This window comes from Cinclus cinclus, chromosome 1 (genome assembly GCF_963662255.1).
Source record: "Cinclus cinclus chromosome 1, bCinCin1.1, whole genome shotgun sequence".
NCBI lineage: Eukaryota > Metazoa > Chordata > Aves > Passeriformes > Cinclidae > Cinclus > Cinclus cinclus.
This window is the reverse complement of record NC_085046.1, coordinates 150589519-150612281: the sequence shown is the minus strand read 5'-3', so window position 1 is coordinate 150612281 and position 22763 is coordinate 150589519. Positions and strand designations below refer to the sequence as shown.

At 51.1% G+C, this 22763-nt stretch overlaps 2 protein-coding genes across 2 annotated transcripts in view; both read left to right on the top strand.

The window, feature by feature from the left end:
* ZC3H3 (zinc finger CCCH-type containing 3) overlaps nt 1-17683 on the top strand; it is a 131283-nt gene extending 113600 nt beyond the window's left edge. The window contains exons 10-14 of the mRNA XM_062492250.1: nt 5762-5940; nt 7479-7687; nt 9700-9705; nt 15639-15707; nt 15862-17683. Of these exons, the coding sequence (XP_062348234.1) occupies nt 5762-5940; nt 7479-7687; nt 9700-9705; nt 15639-15707; nt 15862-15893 (495 nt within the window). The 3' untranslated portion in view covers nt 15894-17683. The remainder of the gene's footprint in view (nt 1-5761; nt 5941-7478; nt 7688-9699; nt 9706-15638; nt 15708-15861) is intronic.
* Nucleotides 17684-20791: 3108 nt separating this feature from the next.
* MAFA (MAF bZIP transcription factor A) lies at nt 20792-22335 on the top strand. Its single transcript, XM_062504424.1, has one exon. It carries the CDS (start codon nt 20792-20794, stop codon nt 21656-21658), a length of 867 nt encoding a protein of 288 aa, XP_062360408.1. The 3' UTR covers nt 21659-22335.
* The last annotated feature ends 428 nt before the right edge of the window (nt 22336-22763 follow it).

The following is a 22763-nucleotide window of genomic DNA, read 5'->3' as shown; positions in this document are numbered from 1 at the left end:
GATTGTGTCCAGAGGGTTCTGGAATATCTCCAAGGAGGGAGACTCCACAGCTTCTCTGGTCTCTGTTCAGAGCTTGGTCACTGCCCTGGGAAGAAGTTCTGTCTCATGTCCAGGTGGAAGTTCCTGGGATCAGTTCCTGCCTGCTCCTCCTGTGCCATTGCTGGGCCCCCCAGAGCAGACCCTGGCCCGTGCTTGGAGCCCTCCCTGCAGACAGGGACAGACAGGGATGGGGTCCTCTCTCAGTTGTGTGAACAGCCCCAGCTCCCTCCCTCAGCCTTTCCTTCTCCCTCCCTCAGCTTTTCCTTCTCAGAGATGCTCATCCCTTCATGAATCTCTTCATGAATCCCTTCATCATCTTTGTTGTCCTCCTCTGGGACTTCTCCAGGAGTTCCATGTGTCCAGCATTGGACAGAGCACTCCAGATGTGCCCCATCTGTGCAGAGGAGAGGGGCAGCATCACCTCCCTCAACTTGCTCTTCCTAATGCACCCCAGGATCCCACTGGACTCCTTCCCTGAGCCACCTGGAACCAGGCATGTGGTGGAGCCCCATCATCCCTGATGGAGATGATGCCATTGGGAATGTCCAGTGGGTGTCTGCCTCACTCCACACCCAGCCGTGATGATTTGGGGGTGGGAATTACCATTGATGAGTAGCCTGTGTGAAAGTGGCTCCATCATGGCTTTCAGGATGAATGGGATCATGGGGGTCCCTGATGGAAATGGGATTCCTCAAAGCAGTGCAGGGGATGGTTGAATTCCATAGGTATTGCCACAGAAGGATGAATGCCAGGTTCAAAATTCACCTTCCAGATGTCCAAAAAGTTACAGCCAGTGACTCAATATCCAGTGGAAACCAGTGACAGGGGGTGTCCCTCAAGGGTCTGTACTGGGACCAATGCTAATTAATGCCTTCATTAATGATGTAATGAGATTGGGTACTGCCTTGTCAAGTTTGCAGATGACACCAAGTGGGTGGTGCCATTGTTCCACAGAATCTTGGGATCACAGACTGGTTTGGGTTGGAAGGGACCTTAAAGACCATTCAGTTCCAACCCCCTGTCATGAGCAGGAATTCCCTCCTACTGCTTTGCTGCCTCTTGAATGTGATTTTCCCAATGATTTTCAAAACACCATCCTGGTATTGCTCTAGCTCCAGAGGTATTTTAGCTCAAATGTTTTATTTCCTGGAAATACCAAAGGAGAGGGTTTATGGATTTGCAGTGGATCCTAGAGAGCTTTTAGATTCCAAATCCCTCTGATCGTTTGGAGATGACCATCAGGAGTCATCCCTTTGCTGCAGGCCTTTTGTTGGGCAAACTGTTTTGAGGGCAGAAACCTGTTTTGAAACAAATTCCTTTAGATAACCACAATGGTTAAATTTCTCCATCGTTACTCCAGTCTGGATGATGTTCGGATGTATTGTCCTGCAGGTTTTAATGACAGGGAGCCAGGATTTTTTTTTAAAGTCTGTTTCCATCTGCACCCAATTATAAAAAAGCCATCGGAAAAGCCATTCACTGTCTGTCACTTCGGAGTGGCGTCAAAACAGCTCTGGCACCTCCAGCTATCACTTCCCAACAGCCACTTAGAAGGACATTAAAACAGCCTGACACCCATCCAGTCCATTAATTCCACTGCTTGGCCATGGGGATACCTGGAATAGCTTTGGCAAAACCTGCATGGATGCTCAAGAGGGCTTTAAAAAGTAGAAAACACTGGAGCTGAGGCTGTTGAGTTTTGGGGATTTTAATGTTCCTGAAGGTCTGGTTGGTGGGATTTGTGTCCGTCATGATGGATAGAGGGATGGACATGGATCCCAAGGAGATGGGAATATGCTCCTGCACTTCCTCATCTCTTCACAGAATAACAGAATATTTTGAGTTGGAAGGGACTCACAAGGATCATCAAAGTCCAACCCTTATCACCTGCTGTCCCCCAGTGCTGTGAAAGGAGCAGGGGGTGAGATTAAGCCTGGAGATACTTGAGAAGTTCAACCTGGCCAAACTGCTGCCCAGGAGCCAGGAATGCCAGGCTGGGTGGGATCTCATCTCCCCACCCCATACAGTCAGTGGGTGGTTGTTGGTTGGCCCAGTGACCCAGCTTCACCTTCCTCCCACCCTCCATCCCCTCCTGCCAAGCTTGTTCGTGGAAAATGTTCATTAACATCATTCCCAATACTGAGCCAGGACTTTCCACCAGTTGCTGCCTCCTCCTTTGCCAGCTCCGTGCTAAAGAAGGCTGGGCCCTGAAAACCTCCTCATCCCTGTCTCACTCCTGGAGCATGTTGGGCCCACGACGTTGGACCATTTAAGGCCTTGTGGATCTTTGACAGCACCTGGAATTTCACCCAAAGCTGCCTTGGCAGCCAGGGAGGAGTCCTGGACATGGGTTCTGCCAGCTGGGCACCATCCCAACCCCAGGCACCGTTGCTGGACAGGCTGTGGGGGGAACCCCACAGCAGGGAGACTGGAACTGGGACATAACCATGGGGATGTTGGCATGGAGCCGGAGTGGGGTGAGATTTCTCCCTGTGGCTTTTTAAGGATTCTCTGGGGTTTTCTCATCTCTCTGGTAGAAGGGACCAGAATTTTTTCCTTTTTTATGGCCCAACCTGTGGTCTGGCGGGGGTCCCGGGGGGGTATAATTAGCCACCCCGACAGGTGGCAGGGATCAGATGGCCCCCAGCACCACCCCACAGCCCCACTCAGCTTCACCCTGCCTGACGCGTGGCTGGTGGCAAAATTCCCTGTGGAAGCCCAGCCTCAGCATGTTGGATCTGGCAGGAGCAGGAGAGCTACTGTAAATAAACAGAAGGGGCTTTTCCAGCCTCCGGAGGCAATTCCAGCCTCACCATCCCAGCCATGGGACAACAAGAAAGGAAGAAGGACCGGAACACTGGGAACAGTGTGGAAAAGCCATTAGAAACCTGAGCTAGGGACACGGCCCCGGGATTAGTCGCACACAGTTTGTTTTCTTTATTAAGTATCTTTTTACCATGGAGCCAATAAACATGGGCTGCTTCAAGGATTCAGTTGGAGGTTGGGGCACTGGGGAGGTGGCACATCCTGATCCTGGTGCCCAGCCAGGATCATGGCACTGTCCCACCCCATAATTGGTGCCCCACTGGGAAGGAGCAGCCACGTTTCTTGGCCTTTTCCCAAAACTGCATAATTCCTCGATGTAGCAGTGATGCATCCATGTGGCTTCTTGAGGTCAGGTCTCTTTTTACCCACTCTTCTCCTTTCCAAGTCAAATTTTGTGCTGGATGCTTTACAGATGAGGATTTCACATCCTCTTCAGGGATCATCCTGAGCAGAGCCCGGATTTGGACTTTATGATTCTTGGGAATCACTTTCAACTTGGGATATTCTGTGATTCCCAGAACTGGGGATGGTCAGACTTGGACCTGCCACCAAAGCACATCCCCACAATCTCATGCTCCATTGAAGTTGTCCCTTCCAGGTGGGCTTGGAGTCTCTACCCAATGCATTCATTCAAGTCTTCAATCCCTAATGGACTGTTCCTTTGTTTTTTCTCTCTTACCTAATTTTATCCCATTTATTTAAAAAGAAGCTATCAGGTTGAGGGATTTGCTTTTCTTCTTGCTGATATTTTGGGAGAAACTCCTGTGTTTGAATTCCTGTCCAGTCACCGCCTTTTCCAGGTGTTTATCTTTGGTCCAGGATGTATCCTGTCTGCAGGTAAAGTGAGAAAATGAAGAAAATACCCTGTGGAGCCTGCTGGGAGAGCTAGGAATGTCCAGCCTGGAAATAAGAAGGTTCCAGGGAGACCTTAGAGGCTCTCTCAGTGTCTAAAGGAGCTCCAGGAGAGCTGGAGAGGGACTTTAGACAAGGAATGGAGTGACAGGAGAAGGGGGAATGGCTTCCCACTGCCAGAGTGCAGGGTTAGATGGGATATTGGGAATAAATTCTTCTGTGTGATGGTGGTGAGGTACTGGGATGGAATTCCCAGAGAAGCTATAGCTGCTGCATCTGTGGAAGTGTTGAAGTCCACATTGGAGGAAGCAACCTCAGATAGTGGAAGGTGTCCCTGTGCATGTCAGGAGGTTAGAAGGAGATGATTTCTAAGTCCCTTCCAACCCAAAGCATTCCATAATTCCACAAAACGCAGGATTTGGGAGTAATGGCAAAGTCGGGCACTTTTCAGACCTGGCTCTACTTCCAAGTTGCCTGTTAGTTGTATAGTAACTTCCCATTTCAGCTCCTTGAAATAAGAGGTGGAAAATCATAGGAATGGGGGTTTTAAATTGTTTTTACTCACTATCACTGAGCTGCCCCTCCCCCCCCCCAATCGAGCCCATATCACCATGTCCATGTGGATTCCAGCCCTCCTGCTGCTCCCCAATCTCCAGCACATGAGCTCCTTGCTCCGCTGTGCTCAGCCCCAGGCAATGGAGCTGCCAAATCCTTCCACATTTCAAGGAGAGACCTCAGCAGGGATCCCGCTTAATCCCAAAGGTTAGCACTGGGAGCTGCTCCCATGTCCCCAAATTAAAGTTGCATTAAAAGGGCAGGAATTGACCTCCATGCTGCATCATTGGCAGGATGGATTTTTATAAGCAGGCCGGAATGGTGGCACTGAAACCCTCCCTGTGTTTCTCTCACCATGGATTTATCTCGTTTTCCCCAAAATTTGAGTGTCTGAAGCACGGAGGAATGGGATGAGTGTGGAAGGACCCACATTTCTCATGGAGAAGGGGATGGATGTTGGGAGTTGGGAATTTTTGTGCCACACGTGTTGGGTTAAGTCTCTCCATGGATGTCACAATGTGATGTAAAAGCCAAGCTGGGTGGCATGGAGCATCCTGGGTGGGAGTAGGTCCACATGGGACTAAGAGGGGTCCAGGACCTGCTCCTACCCATCATCCCTTGGGATATGCTGGGATGAGATCTCTGGATTGCTGGAAACAGAGATTAGAGAGAGGCTGTTCTTTTTCCTTCCTCCCACCTTCATTCGCAAGCACTCAGATAGAAATCCCATCTGAAGGCATCTCCTCTTCCCTGACTGCATCTCTTCCTGCCTTTCTCACTTGGCCAAAACAAATGCTGTTTCCTAGCAGAAAGCCTTGTGGGGAAACTCTGTGACACTGAGGACACCTCATTCCCACCAGAACCACTGGTGGTTGCTGAGAGCTGCCAAAATCCAGAGCTGGGAGTGCAGGAGCATTTTTAGGGATGAACATCTCATTGCTGTTGTTTTAACAGCCCCATTCCATGGCCATGGTGGGTTTCCTTGGGTGGGAGAGCATCAACCAAGCCTTGGGAAGAGCAGGTTGAGCTCTAGCCCTCATCCATCTTCCTCAGAAGGCTGGTCCAGGCAGCAATCCCAAAATAAGTCTTAAAAAGATTTTGTTCCATCTCTTCCCTGCTCTTTCCCAAGCATGTCTGGGACAATAAAACCCTGTGTTGTCTCCAAAACCAGTTTTTCTAGCCTGAATAACCTCCTTGGGACTTTTCCAGGGGCAAATCACTGCTGTTTAGGCTTTGGTGGTTTGAATCCATAAAATGAAGCACTTGGAAAACTGTGGGTGAGTGTGAAATGCACCGGACTAGAATACTATTTTTAGTAGTATTTTTTCTTGGAATATTGTTTTGCTGCGGAAAAGGAAATGCCAACACATCCCTCTCTATCCCTTTAGCAAGGTGTTGGTGCCACCTTGAAGGAGCTCAGCTGCGGATTCCTGTGCTCCCACAGGGTTTTCCCTGCCTTTTCCAACCCTGCCCCCTCTTTCCCTGGCAGTGCAAGAAGAAGCACACGTTGGTTTGTCCTGACTTTGCCAAGAAAGGCATCTGTTCCAAGGGTGCTCAGTGCAAGCTCCTGCACCCCCAGAAGAGACGTCACCCACAGCAGGTTGGAGGTGATGGAGACCACAGCAACCCCCCTTCCAAGTGGAGACGGATCCAGGAGGCATCAGGCAGGTAGGAAAGAGCTCATTGTGCTTCATTTAACTGTTTTCTTCCCAAGCTGCTGCAGATTTTTCCTTTTTCCAGGTGTGTTTGACTGTGTGTATGCTGGTTTAAGATGTTGTTGAGGTGGGTCACTGTGGTGTTTCCTGGTGGAGCCACCTCTGGGATGAGCAGTGTCCATGCTTAAGGAAAAATTGATGGAGAGGAAAGAGTGGATTCACCCTTCGGAATGTGCCATCCAGGGCTTTAGCTCCTCCAGGTATCTGTGAGGCTTTTGTAGACCTTCCTCTTGGAGATAGAGGGGTCCTGATGGAGATTCCACTGCTGAAAGTGGGTCCAGGTTATCCATAGTTACATGGGAAACTGGAAGACATCATCTCTGTTGCTTACATCCATGTTGGAGAGCAGAGGTGAGCCCTCGCCATGGCATGAAGGGGCTGGAGAATCAGAAATGGGATGGACATGGAGAAAAGAGACTTTGGAAAAGTTTGATGACAGGCTGGGCCCTTGGTTAATCCTTAGAAGCTCTCTGAGCTCTCCCTGATGTTTTTAGGTTCTGGGATGGAGCCACAGGCTGATGATGGATGTGTCGATCCTCATGCTGACAGGGAGATGGATTTTCCTGAGCTTGGCGCATCCTTTGCCCTCTCTCCCAAGTCCTGCATGCAGGACAATGACATCCCAATGGAATTAAAACTAAAGCCAAGTGGAAATTTGGCTGTAAAAGCCAAAATCCCTGAGTCCTGCTCAGTGGGAAGAGGAAGGATCAGTTTGGGTGCTTGGCTTCTCCATGGCTTTTTGCAGCGGGAGGTGGGAGTGAAGGTGGGATGGAATGGGAGGGACCTGGGAGCTTTGCCAAGCTGGTCCATGCTCCTGGAATCCTCCATGGTCTGGGCCTGGGCCTCATCCTGGGCCTGCCTTGTAAGGTAGCAGAGGGGGACGAGCAGCTCCATGGGTTCTCCGAACTTATCCCGGGTGACAGAAGAGCCTTGGAATGACACCCAGCTCACGTTCCCGGTGTGAACGAGGTGTAAAATAGCTCCTTGCTCTTTTTAGGGAAGGAGGAATGAGCGCAGGCCTGGCTTGCTGGGAGGCTCCTGGCATCCTCCGCTGGGAAGGGAGCACACCCCAGCTTGGAAGCTGTTCCAGAGGGTTTTTTTTTTTCCTTTATTGGCACAGTCATGGGAGATGTCAAAGGAGCTGAAGTGTCAAGTTAGCTTGGAAGAGAGTGTCAGGGCTGGGAATGAGCCAAGCCCAGCAGGACACCTCCAAGCCATCCCAACTCCCCACGCCCTCCATCTCCCCTTCCCTCTGCTCAATCACAAACACAAGAATCTGAGGAGCTGGGAACTTTGCAGGGAAGTGCAGGACAGGGAATCCAGCTGGGGAGGGAGAAACTCCAGCTGAATCTCTGCTGGCTCTGGGGAAATCAAGGAGGCCTTGTATGGAGACCCAGGAGCTCCAAGCCTCTTCCACTGCATGTGATGCCATGTCCAGTGTTGCCAAGTGGGATTGGTTTACTTTTATTTATTATTTTCCCATTCCTGCAGGAATGATCCAGCTCAGCTCCACGATGATGGGGAAATTCCTGGACCCTCCAGTGCAGAGCAAGAGGTTAAGTTTTGTAAAAAGGAGGACCCCAAGCCAAGCAGCTGCCTGCAAAAGCTGCCATCCTTCATCTCCCTCCGATCCCCAGAATCTCCTGGTTCCCTGGGCTGCAAAGAGGAGAGGGATGAGGACGAGCCAGAGGGTGAACCAGGTAGGAATCACATCCTCTGCTTGGAGCTGCTCTGGTTTTCCAAGAAAAAAAGTTATTCTCTGCTGCTCTCCATGGGTTTTGGTTGATCCATGTTCCTTGTGAGTCACCAAATTAGTTAAGACTGGGAGTCCAAACTGGCAACTGGGATTCCTGTTGTGTCTGTTCCCAAAATCATGAATGAGGACTTTGTCCCCTTATTTTATCAACTTCCATATCCTGTAAATTATCTGGACTCATTTTCATGATGGAATCACAGCACTGTCCTATAGGGAGGGTTTCTAGTAGGATGCAAGGATACTCTGCCTCTGGAGGACTTCTGGATCATCCATCACACCTGTTTCCCAGCAGGAAATAGCTTGGAAGCTTTCCAATAAAAACATTCCAGTGGGAGGTGGGGTGAAGTATTTGCAGTTTGGAAGTTTGAAGGAAGAGCTGTTAGTCTGGGATTTATCTACTCTGGAAGTCAGGAAAATTTTTGGAAAATGCAGTTTAGGATCAGCAGAACTTTTTAGAAATCCTGACACATGAGAGCAAGCAGCTTCTGTTTCTCCAATGTTTTCCATGGTTCCACCTCTCTTCATTCAGCTCCTCCATGGGAAAATCCCTAAAGGGATGGGATTTTGGGATGCTCCAGAGATGTATCCCCAAGATCACAGGTGGTGGAAATGGAAAGGCTGGGTTTGTGCCTGGTTCTTCCCAACTCTGAGTGGGAGGTTTTTGGCTGGATGATGCTCCACACTTCCCTTTTCCTCTCACAGCCTTCTCCAGAGGGATGTGCAGCCTCATCTCCAGAGCACCATCCAGGAAGGGTCTCAGAAATCGCAGTATTTTGTGAGACTGATGATGAAATTCCCATTGCCAACTCTGCTGGCACAAGATTTGGCTCAGTGTGAGCCCTTCCCATCTTTGATCCCTGCTTTCCACACAGCTGGAGTAGGATCCCACTGGGATAAGGGATGAATTCCATGGCAAAAGTCAGGCTGAAGCATTTACAGGATCATCCACAAGGATCTGCCAGGCTGTGCCTGGCTCAGCCACTTCAAGCCAGGGAGGGCTGAGATGCTTTAACACTGTCAGAAAGAGAATTTCCAGGATTAGCAACATTTTCCCGAAGTCATGGGAAGAAGAGCGCGGGTGCTGTTGAACCACGGTATGATGGACGCAGTGAGGGGACCATTCCAGCTGGGAATGCTCTTTTCCACAACAGGAAGTGAAACACTCAGCTTATCTTAGCAGGGATTTCTTCTCTCCTTCCTTTTTCTTGGCCCTGGTTCAACTCCCTTTTGATCTCGGGAAGTGTTCCCAAAGCAGACTTAACTGGGATTTTTATCTCCATGATGAAGTTGGGACAATTAATTCATGAACAAGGAGGCTGCTGAAATGCCTTGGCAGCTGGGAGTAACTTGGGAGCAGGGGCATCATTTTCCTCTTAATTCTGGTGTGTGCATCCAAGGGAGGATGATCTCCGGGCATTTTGGGTGGGAGGATGAAGAGGAGGAGCTGATTCATTTCAGAATGTCAGAAGGAAGGCTGAGTGAAGGTACGAGGTCAGGCACTCATCCCTCTGTGCTCCTTTGCCCAGGGAAGCTCTGGCAGATGCTGGAGGATCCATAGGAGAGGAAAACCAGGCAGGAATCACAGATAGCTGTAAAATTGTCTGATGATGAAGCAATTTCCCTGCCAAAGTGATGGCATGCTGAGTCATGGGAATGTTGATCCATGGGTTTGCCCATCCTTGGGTTTCATCTGAATCCAAACCAAAGGATCTGGGGGCACAACAGCATCCAGGGACCCCCAAATCCAATGGGAAAAGAGAAGCCCTGGCCACCATTCAGAGAGCACATGGGATTGATGCTTCTAAAGGACCAAGTGCTTCTTGGTCCACATCACTTGGACTGGACTCCATGAGCCTTATGGATCCCTTCCAGTATTCCTGTATCCCTTCAGAATATTCGGTGATCCTGTGTTTGGGGCTGAGCAGGTGGTCAGGATTAATCCTTGCATAGCTCTAGGAAGTAGTCAGAGCCTGTGGTGATGTTTAGGGGTGGGATCTGGGGAGCCCTGTCAGTGATAACGTTGGGTTTGTGCTTGTGCAGCCTGAATTTGACACACAAATTATTGGGATGGTAAATAAGGAGGAGGACAGGTTGTTATTAAGGAATGAGATTAATTCCTTGGTTTAACAGTCACAATTGGAGAAAATGCCCTTTTAATCCTGGGAAATGCAAGAGGAACAAGGGAAAACACAGGAGGGGCAGGGAGAGAGTTTGGAGATGACCTTTAAGGACCAGCGTGGGCAACAGTGTGAGCTTGCAGGGTCTCAGTGGGGGTCTGGGCTCGAGATATAGGGAAAAGGGAGTGGAAAGGAGGAATGTGGTCTGTGAGCATGGAGCTGAACCACTGTCATGTCCCCAGCCCTCCAGAGGAGCCTGGAAATTTGGGTTAGAAAAGTGATTTGTTGACAAGGGTGGTGATTGGGTAAAGGTTGATCTCGGAGGTCTTTTCCAACCTAAATGATTCCAGGATTCTGTAATTTGAGGGCACTGGTGCTTTCCAAGCATTCTCCAAAAAGCCAATCTGTGCAGCATGGGACAGCCAACTGCTCCCAGCCATGTATCCCAAATAGGTAGAGTAGCTTTGGTGGCATCCCATCCTTCAGCTTGTGTTATCCACCCAGGAGCATGGAGCCAGAGGGAGAACAGGCTTCCCTACCCCTCCAACTCCTGTTTTCCAGGTAATGGGCTTTTCCATATTTCACCTTCCAGTTAAATCGCCTGTGCTGGAGCCTAACTGGCCTCCCCGCGCTAATTGCACCAATGCAAACCATTCCAATCGAGTGCTAATTTAATTAGAAAGCACCCATTTTAGTTAATTTGTTCGAGAAGATCACTGCAAACTCCTGGAGAGAACAGATGTTCCCCTCTCCCCCGATGAACATTCCGGGCTTTGTAAATGGCTCCGCTCAGCCTTGTTTAGGAGAGAAAAGAGGATTTTATAGCCGCAAACGACCCTTTCTGTAAACATTTTACAGCTCTCTGCACGTTTGAGTGACGATAAACCCCGAGCAGCTCGGCGGGCTGCAAATTTGGGACCATACGGCCGTCATTTTATTGTCATATTTCACGGTCGTAATGTTAATGGAAGATGCTCGCTCCAGTCTTTTTTAACGGCTCCGCTGAGCACGCTCAACCGCCTCGGCTTCCGAGGAATTCGGGGAGGTGCAGCAGCGGATTCTGGGTTTGTTTACGGCTTCTGCTTCTGGAGGGATAAGTTTGGGAATGTGGATTTTCGCCTCTTTTCTCTCCGTGGTTGAGAGATGACCACAACACTGCTACTGTCACCGCCCCCTTGGTGGCAGGTCTTGATCCAACCATCCCCAGCTCCAGGAATCTGAGAATTGGAGAATATCCCAATTTTTTGAAGGGATTCTCAAGTCCCAACTCCTGGTCCTGCACAGGACAATCCCAAATTTATTTATGATATACCCAGTGCTGCTGCCCTCCATGTGGATGTGGCCAGTCCGTCCCCGGGTTCCATGGGATCTTCATCACCTTCAGCATCTCCTTCAGTGCTTCTTCTGCCAGCAGATCTTTGCTCCAGAACTTCTTTTTTGGCAGCCAGATGAGGTGACCAAGCCTTTGATCAGTTGAGTTGGCGGCAGAAGATGCCCTGGATCTTTCCATTGAGCATCTGCATGGTTGGGGATAGAGGGTTTGGACACAAGGGTTGTCCTGGGATAACAGGAGCTGGGATCACTGTCAGCTTTGACTCCAGCTCACTTGGTGCAGTTTGTTCCTTTTTGGAGGAAGAAAAGGGGATAAAACACAGGGACTTGATTTCTCTGTGTGGTCACAAACATCTCCAGGGTGGTAAGGCCCTGGCACAGATTTTCCAGAGAGGTTTTCCAGAGAAGTTGTAGATGCTCCATTCCTGGAAGTGTCCAAGGCCAGGTCAGACGGGGCTTGGAGCAACCTGGGCTAGTGGAAAATGTCCCATGGAAATTGGTCCTTAAGATCCCTTCCAACACAAACCATTTTAGGATTCCATGAAAAAATGGGCAAAAAATTAATATGGAAGAAAAATATTTAAGTCCTGGCAAAGGAGTGAGACTTGACAAGTCCCAAGTTGGACACTTTTCAATGAGGAGGTTAAATCACAGTGAAGTTTCTGACTTTTGGAGCTTCTCAGAGCCACCAAGACATGAAGGAGATCCATCCCCAGCCTGCAACAACATCTGGGTCATCTGTGACACCCCAAAGGCTGAAGGTATCCCAAGTCTAAAGGTGTCTGATGGATGTAGGAGATGGAGATGTAAGGATCACATAATCATTAAGGTTGGAAAAGACCTCTGAGATCATCAAAGTCCAACCTGTGACGAATCCCCACCTTGTCACCAGAGCCCTGAGTGCCACATCCAATCATTCGTTGGACACCTCCAGGGATAGGGACTCCAAACCTCCCTGGGCAGCCCCTTCCAAAGCCTGACAACCCTTTCCATGGAGAAATTTTTCCTGATGTTCAGCATGAACCTCCCCAATTTGATGGATCCATGCTGTCCTGCTTGAGGGATGGATTAGTTTAGACTCAGTTTTTAGGTTTTCATCCAGCTGTGGTAGAAGGTTTGGGTTGGAAGAGCAGCAGGATGAGTTTCTAGTGCAGGTTTTCACCACATGGATTTAATGCAGGATGGAGCCAAGGAGATCCAACCCTCCCCATACCCTTTTTCCATATGAAAAACCATTTGTGGAAAATTCTGGGATGTAGCCCTTGCTGCTGGGCTTTTCACCTCATCTTTTGTTGTTGAGTTTTATATAATAATAACAACAACAACAACAACAACAACAACAACAATAATAATAATAATAATAATAATTTTGTTATCATTAACAAAAACATCTCCCAGCTGAAGTTTCTTCAGGAGCACTTTGGCAATGGAAGGAAAAGACTTTTCCAAGGCAGATTCAGCCTCTGGACATCCCCTAAGGTATCCTAGAAAGGGTTAAGGGATATTTTTCTTTTGGTAATTAGGAGGAGAAGTGTATTTGGAGGGAATTTCTCCTCATGGCGTTAAACCTTGAGCAACCATCAGGGAAATGCTGGGATGCATCTCAGTGCTCTGAGCCTTCCTAGAGCATACGTCTCAGGATGAAACTCCTTGGAGGCATCAGAACAATGGAGACCAAACATTCCATCAGGCTGGAAGCAGCTGAGGAAAGGAAACCAATAAATATTCTGGCTTTTCTCCTTCTGGATGGTAAAGTTTGGAAAACTGCAAGGGAGTTGTCCTTCCTGCATCCCTCTGCTTTGGGGCTTGGGAATCTTCCCCCCTGATGTGAGGCATTTCCAGCTGACTTTCACCTCCCCACCTTGCAGAGAAACCAAATTTTTCAATCCCTCAGGGGTCAGGAATGATGGGCAAGGAGAGGATTTGGGGCCCAGGCCCAAACCCACCTCCTTTCACCCTTCAGCCGAGAGGATTCCCCATGTTGAAATCCCTTTCAATCCCTCTCAGATCAGCATCTGGATGAAACAAATTTGGTTTTAACTTCCCTGTTGGATGCAGCTGGAGCCGCTCGGCTCCGGCTGGGGGAAAACCAGGTTTTATTGAAAAATCTAATGGTGCCACCTGAAGTGTGATTTACTGCACTGTCCACTCCTCAGACTTGATAATATATTTCTATTAGATTTCCTTCTTTTCCCTCTTTTTTCCTGGAGAAGAGTGGCAAGTTTCTCCGTCTGCCTGACACCTTCTTAGGCTTAGGCAAAATAAATGTTGATTTCCATCAGGAGGAAGAGCGCTGGAAGTCCTAATTCTCCGATGAGCCTGACAAGCTCAGCGAAAACCGCCTGGGTTTCGATGGAAAACTCGTGATCTGGCCTCGGTTCTTCTCCTTTGGAAGCTGTTCAATCATGGGAATGAAAAAGGGGTTGCTTTCGCTAACTAGAAATTATATACCTGGTTCCTTGGAAGATGGATTGCGCCGCTCCCAGAATGCCGAGAAAGGCAGCGGGGGGAGAGAGTGAAGGAGCTGGAGATGCGACCCAAGATTGATCACGCCATTTGCAGGATCTCCCAAGCACAAAACTGGAAAAATATCTTTTCCTTTGCCAGGGTTGGGTGGAGTGACACCCCCATTTGGTCCAGGATTTCCCTCCTAGGGGTTTGTTGGGATGTGGTATTCACCCCTTGTCTGCACCATCCTTCCTCCATCTCCTTCCATCCCAGGGGTGACAGTGAACCAGTTTAGCCCTCTCACAACCTATTTTGTGTTTATTTTCTCATTCCCACCTTTATTTTTTCGAGGAATCTGTTGGAAATCAAGCATGGATGCTCTGGAAGTTTCTTGTCTCCTTGCACTCTGTACCAAAGTCAGGAAGTTAATTATGGTCAATTTAAAAATCACGTTTTTTCTTTTTCTCCCCAGAAAATAAATCCATATTTCTACTTCTATAATGATGCCTGCTTTGAGCTACCTCACAGGTATCAGCTAAGGAAGTCTTCCCTGGCTCATCCAGAGGGAATTGAGCCATTCCCACCATTCCTATTGAACTCACACCATGGCTCAGGAATTTGGAGGTGCTGATTTTGTCCCCTTGAGGTGACAACCAGCAGCTCCAGACCCTCATTCCAACAACCAGGCTAGGATTTGCAGATCCCAGGCTGGAAAAACCGCCTGGCTGGATGCCAAAGGGAAAAATTGAGAGGGTGGGGACGCAAGGGTGTTTCGCTCCGTGTCACCGTTCCCAAAAGTCGGATTCGGCTGCGTTGCCGGTGAGGAATATCCAGATCGGCCGTGTCTGCTGTGCATCCCGCTGATGTATGGGAGTTCTATTAAGGGTGGAAAGGTGCTAAATGAGCCCTCTTTGTTTTCCATAAATTAACTCCGGAGCGATGAATCACTGCCAGCATGGCTTCGACTCCCAGCAAGTTTGTTTATCCAAGTTGGAAAGCGAAGGAAAACTCTTTGAGACTCCCTGTTGTTGGGTCCTCACCTGTCCTGCCTCCCCTGCCCCAAAAACTTTCTCCTTTGGGCTCTCAAGGCTGCTCAAAGGTGTTCCTTGGTCCCACCTCCATGCTGGGTTCATTGTTTGGGAAGTGCCATGCTGAGATTTGTGGGAACATGGGCAGCAGAACATGTGGAGGGGGTTTGGGCTGGATTCCCTCAATCTACTCCATGACCTTCTGCACCTCCATTAATCCCAAGTGAAGGGGAACTTTTCCCACTGAACCTGTGGATCTTTTTGTTTTCTGGGAAACCTCCACTTTTTTCCCATCCTCATTTGTCTTGGTGGCCAAGTGGCCACCACTTCCCTTCCCACACATCACTCTGGTGCCCCATAAACACCTCTCCAAACCCTTTGGAGAAGGAAAACAGGAGAACCTGCAGAAGGGTACTTCCTAATGTGGAAAGATTTCACTCTGTCCACCTTGGTCCATGGGATGATGCTGTACTTGTCCTTCAAGGAGGTCACCTCCCAGAGGCACTCCATGGTGTTTTGGCTCTACATGAGCATTCAGAACCCTCTTTGGAGGAAGCACCATGTTCCAGCAAGACATCACCTGGAGCATCCTAAAGGGATGCTGGAAATGCCTGGGAGGAAGATTCCTGGTGCTCAGCTCTTTCTGGCTCCACTGCAGCACCAAAGCAGGTCCTGATGTTCAAGTGGGAAAGTTTGGATCCTTTTTAATTCTCTTTTTCACCCATAACTTGGGAATTTTGCAGCAGATTTGATGCTCCATGGTGGGTATTGACCTCTCAGTGCCACTTGTAGGGACATGAGGATGCTCAGGGATTTGAGGAATGAGCCACCTCCATCCTTGACGTGGCCAAGGGGGATGTGAAGCAGAAGAGGAACTTAGGACACTCCCACACCTGCATTCCATGGGATTCCCAAGGTGGCTTGAGCCAACCTCAATGTCTTTCTCCTCTTTTCTTCCTTTCCTTCCCAGGCAAAAGGAGGAGGATTTTGCCAGGGGCATCCCTGCAGGATTCCAAGAACTCCCTTCTGGGTGGCAGAGGTGAGTCCAGTGGGTGCTGCCAGGGTGGAGAACCACCCACATTCCCAATTTCCCAGTGCTTTAGCTCCCTCCCATAACCAGGCAAGGAGAAGCCTGGGAATATTCAGCTGTATCCCCCCATTACCACCATCACCATTCCCTTCCCTCCCTCCAGGGAAACGGCTTCAGATCAAGCCCCGGCTGTGAATCCATCCCAATCCTGTGGCAGCCAACCAGCTCAGGAACCGGAGATCCAGGGAATGACCTGGCACCTACCTCAGGATGCCATGTCCAGACATGGCACCCCCCCCTTCCTCTTGCTTTTCCGGGATGTCATTTGGACATGGAGTGGTGTGGCAGCGTGGGAATACACCGCTCCTTCCTGCGGGGAAGCAGCTTTGTTTGGAATCTTTGAGTTGACCAATAAATCACCTTTTCAGATGGTTTGTTGAAGGCAAGTCCTACCACCTCCTTGGATGCTTGTGGGGCTGGGAAAAGCTTCCCATCCCCGTCCATCCTCTGGTGCTGTCCCGGTCACAAGGTGATAGGGGGACCTGAGGTGGTTTAATGCCATCAGGTGACATTCCCACATCCAGGTTGGGATGTACTGGGGACAAGTCACCGTGCTGGGATGTAATGGGTGTAAAGTCCCCACAGCCCTGACCCCACCATTTCAAGAGCACATACACTTGCTTTAGGGAGGAGATTTCCTGGAGCTGAGAGCATCCCTCATGGAAATGTGTTGGGAATGGCGCTGACATCACATTCTGCATTTTGGGGTCTCCCGTGGCTCAGTTGCACCCAACCCCCACCTCTCCCTATCCCAAAGGGGTTTTGGCTCCATTGGGAAAGCCAAGCCAACTCTTGAGTGTTTGGAGTTTTTTGGGACTCTCCAAATCCAAGCAGGAGGACAGTGAAGGGAGAGCCTTATACCACTGGAACAATGGGGTTTTGCATCCATAGGTACAATTTCCAAGGGATTTTGGGGTGGCAAGTGCTGTTCCCCCAAATAGACACGATGTATGGGATTTGCTCATCCACAGCCCCTCAGGCAAAGTCCTGTGGGGAAAAGGCATCAGAGGGATTTGGGAAGAACTGGGGCTCCCTGAGGATGAAGTACCCAGGTGTGATCAGAGATGGGGTGGGAAATGCCAATGGGCAGTAGCTTCACTCCCCAGACAGGTCCCCACAGGGGGGTTCCCTTCCCCAGGTGACTCCCATCGAGGGGTTTTGTCACCATCCCAAATCCACAACATCCCCCAGGTGCTGGAGGACCAGCAGATCCCCACCCTGGGATATCACTTATGCCCCAGGGTGTGTCCAATGAGTTGATTTTTAATAAAAACGTTGTGGTTTTTGTTGATATGAAAATGTCTTTTGTCAATTCCTGTGTTTTGATATGTAAATAAAAGAGTTTCCTCCCCTGGGATATAGGAGCCTCCCTGTGGCTTTCCTCTTTTTTCAGCAGTGCATGAACATCCCATCCAAATCCAGTGTAGGAGTCACTCTGATCCCTAAATCCTTGGGTTTTTTTAATTATTAAAAATTTTCACCCAGACACAATATTTCTTCACATGCTGGTTTCCAAAAAAAAAAAAAAAAAAAAAAACCAAAACAAAACAAAAAACAAACAAAAAAAAAAGAAACAAAAACCCCAACTAAATTCCCTAAAAACCACCCTGGAGGAGACAGTGCTGCTGTGAATCCTCAGGGATGGCCAGTGGTGGTGGCCAGGAACTTTGGTTTTCCATGGATCCCTAACGAGGATAATTCTAGTGCTGCACTAATTAAAGGAGGCAATGAGCAGCTCCACTCGGAGCCACTGCTCCCTTCCCGGGGAGGATTGGAATTTCCAGCCGGCTGTCGTTAAAGCTCTGCTTGGGGGTGATTAATTTCCAAGCAGGGATAAACGCGGCCCCTGGAGAGGTGTCACTGAACTCCAGTGGGTTCTCCCTCTGTCTCCAACATCCTCAATTCCTCAGCAATGGGCTCCCATGGGATTTATCCATCCTCTCTGTGAAGCCTGAGTGTGCTGTTGGGCTCAGCGACCCGGCAAGGACATTCCCTGGTGGGTGCCCCGACTGGGAGGTTGGCACAGGGTGGAGTTTCTGGAGTGCTCCATAAACATTTCCCGGAAAAACCCTCCTGCGGCGGGTGCTGCTGGCACCGCTCTTGGTGCCCTGCCGGGGAAGCAGGTGCCGGGTGAATGTAACCCACTGGGATCAGTTTTCTGCCTGTCATCGGGGTGGCTGTTCCCTACCCTCCTCCTTCTCCATCTTCTTCTCCTTAGCCTCATCCTCCTCCTCCTCCCAGCCTCTCAGTATGATTTCCCTCCCCTCCAAAATTCCTGACCCTGCAGTAACACTGGGTTGTGGGGCAGATGCTGGTGGAGCATCACCAAGATGGTCCCACCCTCTCTCCATGGGATGCATCGTGGTGGACACCACCCTCCCATGGGGTGACGTCACTGTCCCCAAGCCACCAACACCCCAACTGAGAGCTGTGTTCCATCCAGGGAAACTGAGGCAGCCCCAGGTGGGCATCCCACCCTGCTCCAAAGGGTGATGGGGCACACGAGCTCTAAAAGTGAAAGGTGACGCCATCCCGCCACCATCCCGAGGCCACCAACCTGGTTATGTCACTTGACCGCCTGTGAGTAAACTTAGCTGACGGGCCCGGCGCGGCGGGGAGGGTTGGGGACATGCCATGGGCATTTCCTAAAAATACCCCTGGGGGTGTCGATGGGGAGCCACGCCCCGTTGGAGCCCGGCCCGGTCCTAATCCCTTGGTGGCTTCTGTCCCAGCGTGGGTGGCAGCTGCTGGTGGGGGCCGGGTGCCCCCAAGGTGGAGCAGCTCTGGGGAGGAACGTGGTGCCAGGGGGAGGGAGATGGCACCCTGTCTTTTCCCAGTGCAGGATCCTGGTAGCCCGCTACACGGGTGGGATGGTGATGGATTTAGGGTGTAACAATGAAGCAAAAAGGGTTAAAACCCATCCCACAAAAAGGGTTTTTTGTTGTCTGTGTCTTTGCCCCCTCCCTCAAGTCATGCCCACGTTTGGGGTCTCCAAATTAGGATATCTGTCCAATATGGGAAAACATCCAGGATCACCAGGGAATGGGGGTCATGTTTAGAGCTTTGCCTGCATCCATAACCTTTCCCAAGAGGAATAAATGCTCCCCATTCCCCCCCACCTTGACTCAATTAGCAGCAGAAAGATGGACCCTCCCCAGATGCTGGATCCAGCAAAAGCAATAATGTGAGATTTTAATTGCTGGAGTTGCAGCAGGATAAATGTTTTCATCCTCAAAAAACCACATTTTTTTGCATTAATTTAACCCTACATCTGAAGAGTCAGTAAGCAGCCATGGAGAGCAGTGTCCCCAAGTCCCCAAGCAGCCATTGCCTGGATGAGGGGAATGTCACCCCCCACATCCTGAGTAGCTGCCTGTGGGATGCAGCAGGGTGGGATGCAGGTGAGTTGGGATGCATGCTGGGGGTGACAGAGACAATCCTGGACCCCGAGTGGATGAGTGGGTGGGTGTTGCCAGCCTCTATGGGATGAAGCTGCTCATCCCTTAGGATTAGGTGGGAACACTCCATGACGACTGCCCCATGCCTCAGTTTCCCAGTCCTGTTCCTTCCAGGCTGCAGCAGCCATGAGGTTGCAGATGGAGCAGCAGGGCCACATCCCAGCCAGGGCCTCATCCAGGGGTGGATAAACACCCCCAAAACCCCCTGTCCAGCTGCCTCTGGGTGCCAGTGTCACCTTTTCCAGGTGCTGGGATGGCAATCCTGGTCGTCCATCTGGTGACACTCCCGTTAATGTGTCAGGTGTGGATGTCACCTGTGCTAGGTGCGATGCCACCTCCGAAAACAGAGGCAGCACTGGAGCACAGAGGTGCAGGTGGCTGCTCCCTGACTACCAATAGTTTATGGAAAATCCCGACAAATCCCCAGAATTATACTTATTTGACTTTCTGCAAGGATGGAAGTGCTCCGGGAAGGATCCTGGGCTATTCCTGAGGTGGGGAAGGAACTGCATTCCTATGCTGTGGTACCTCAGCGAGATGACACCAAACCTGATATAACTCCTTTTAGGATATTTCCCATTCTTGGGGAGTAGGAAATTAAGATTTCTAGGATGCTTCTCCCCACTCCACGCTCAGTTCAGGGCGGAGGGTGGGAGATGAAGCCCCACGTTGGCATGCGGGAGCCGAGAGGGTCCAGGGGTTACCCGGAGCATTTTCCCCCCTCCCGGAGATTGACAGCTGCCCCGGGGGCGTTGCCATGGGGATTTGCAAATCCAATCGGGCTGTCGGGATGCTGATAAGCTGGAAGAGCGTAGCCCCGCCTCAGGAGGAGGGAATCGTGCCTCGTTTTTCCCCGTATAAAAAGCGGCGAGTTCCATTGAGCTCCCGGCGGCAGCGGCGCCGGTCGCGGGTAGGGGCGGGCAGGGGAGCGGCCCCCGCCCCCAGGGCGCCGTGTCCTGGCAGGAGGAGGAGGCAGGAGAAGGCTCGGAGCCCGGGGAGGTGGGGCCGGGGCAGGTGCCAGGGGAGGCAGGAAGGGGCGGGCAGGGCGCTGCTCGCCATTGGGAACCGACCGCAGGCAGCGGCGGAGCCCGCCCGGTCCGAGCGCAGAGCCGTGGCGACCGGAGGAGGGTCCCGGAGTCCGGCTGCGGAGCGGAGCCGAGCCCCGACGGAGAGAGGTGGCTGTGCTGCAGCGGAGCCCCGGCGGAGTGTCCCAGAGCCCCGCTGAACGCCACCGGAGAGCTCCGTCAGAAGGTCCCGTAGCCCGGCTGAATCGCACCGCAAAGTCGCGTCGGGAGTTCTCGGAGCACGGCGGAGCCCCGCCGGAGGGTGCCGGATCCCGTCACCAGATCCCCGTCCGAGAGTCCCGGAGCCCCGCTGAACCCCACGGCAAAGCCCCATCGGAGGGTCCCGGAGCCCCGCTTGGACCCCACGGCAAAGCCCCATCAAAGAGTCCCGGAGTCCGTTCTGGGCAGCCGCTTGCGCCAGAGCCCTCTCGGAGGAGGCTCCCGGAGCCCGCGGGACCCTCGGTGAGCGGCGGTGCCCGGGGGCTCCCCCCCGGTTCCTCCATGGACTGAGATGGCCTCGGAGCTGGCCATGAGCGCGGAGCTGCCCACGAGCCCCCTCGCCATCGAGTACGTGAACGATTTCGACCTGATGAAGTTCGAGGTGAAGAAGGAGCCGGCGGAGGCGGAGCGGCTGTGCCACCGTCTGCCCGCCGGGTCCCTGTCGTCCACCCCGCTCAGCACGCCCTGCTCCTCCGTGCCTTCCTCGCCCAGCTTCTGCGCTCCCAGCCCCGGTGGGCAACCGGCCCCCGGTCCCCCGGCTACCGCCGCCGCTTCCCTGGGCTCCAAACAGCAGCTGGAGGAGCTGTACTGGATGTCGGGCTATCAGCATCACCTCAACCCCGAAGCTCTCAACCTGACGCCGGAGGACGCGGTGGAGGCGTTGATCGGTGCCCCTCACCATCATCATCACCACCACCAAGGGTACGAGCCCTTCCGACCTCAACCCTTCGGGGGTGAGGAGCTGCCGCCGGCCGCCCATCACCATCCCGGCCATCACCATCATCATCATCACCACCTACGCCTGGAGGACCGGTTCTCCGACGATCAGCTGGTGAGTATGTCCGTGCGGGAGCTGAACCGGCAGCTGCGGGGCTTCAGCAAGGAGGAGGTGATCCGCCTCAAGCAGAAGAGGAGGACCTTGAAGAACCGGGGCTACGCTCAATCCTGCCGCTACAAGCGGGTCCAGCAGCGGCACATCTTGGAGAACGAGAAATGCCAACTGCAGAGCCAGGTGGAACAACTCAAGCAGGAGGTGACCCGCTTGGCCAAGGAAAGGGATCTGTACAAAGAAAAATACGAGAAGTTGGCCGGCCGGGGCTTCCCGAGGGAGCCCTCCCCATCCGCCGCCCCGAAAGCCACCGCTGACTTCTTCATGTGAGCCGGGCTGGTGGGATGGGGTGGGATCCCCTTTTTTGGCTTTTTCCTCATGCGGGCTGAGCAAACCCGCCGCTTATATTTGAAAAAAAAAAAAAAAAAAGAAAAGAAAAAAGAAAATAAATATTATGAAATCCCCTCTGAAATTTTGGGAAGGGGAAGTTGAACTCCCTCCCTCCCACCACGCACCCACCCATCGGGACCCGGGGTGGGGAGTGGGGGGCAGCCCTGCATGCGGGACGTGTACGGCCACCCGCCCCCCTTCCCGGGAGCATCAGCGCCATCCAGGTGGCTTCTCCTCACCTTTTCCTGCGGGTTTTCCCCTCCATTGGGATTTTTATTCTTCGAGGGATCCCCACGGATCGGCCGGGGGGGTCCCCGGCAGCGCTGCGCCCTGCCCGGCCCCTCTGCTCACCCCCCTATTCCCGGCCGGCAAACCTGAGCCACATTTAACTTATTCACCCTTGTAAATATGTAGAAAAATAGTTCGTTTTTGCCTTTTTTTTTTTTTTCCTTTTTTCTTTTTTTCCTTGAGCCTATATTTTGCTTGGTGATTTACGAGAAAATGAAAACGAACAAAAAAGAGAAAAAAAAACAACAAAAAAAACCCTAAAATACTTTAGAAAAGAGAAAAAAAATACACGAGTCTTAAAAGTTTGTATGTAATAGCATGCAAATAATATCCGAGTTAATTTAACGATGTTGGGAAGAAGCCGAATGCACTATATACAGGAATCGATTGGGTGAAATAATACTGTTTTATAGAGATTAAAAATTATCTATGCTCTTAAAAATAGTGGGGAGGGGAGGGAGGGGAAGAGGTAACAATTTTAGGGTGACCTGAAAGGCAATATAGTAATATATGGACTGCAAACGGTTGGCTGCTATCTCACTATGCACCAGATTTATTTATTAACCCTCGGGAAACGGCAAATCTTATTTTAACCTCGATGTTTGGAGAGGAAAAAAAAAAAGAAAAAAAACACAGACGGCAAGAAAATGCACATTATCTGTTGTGAAAACAAGAGGAAAAAAAGAGGATTAAGAATTCGTGCAATCGTTGGAGCAAAAGCGGGACCGATCCTGCGCAGAGGAGCGGGGCGGGTTTT

Excerpts from the sequence above, each read along its gene's own strand:
- MAFA (XM_062504424.1), top strand. The coding sequence starts at position 20,792 with ATGGCCTCGGAGCTGGCCATGAGCGCGGAGCTGCCCACGAGCCCCCTC.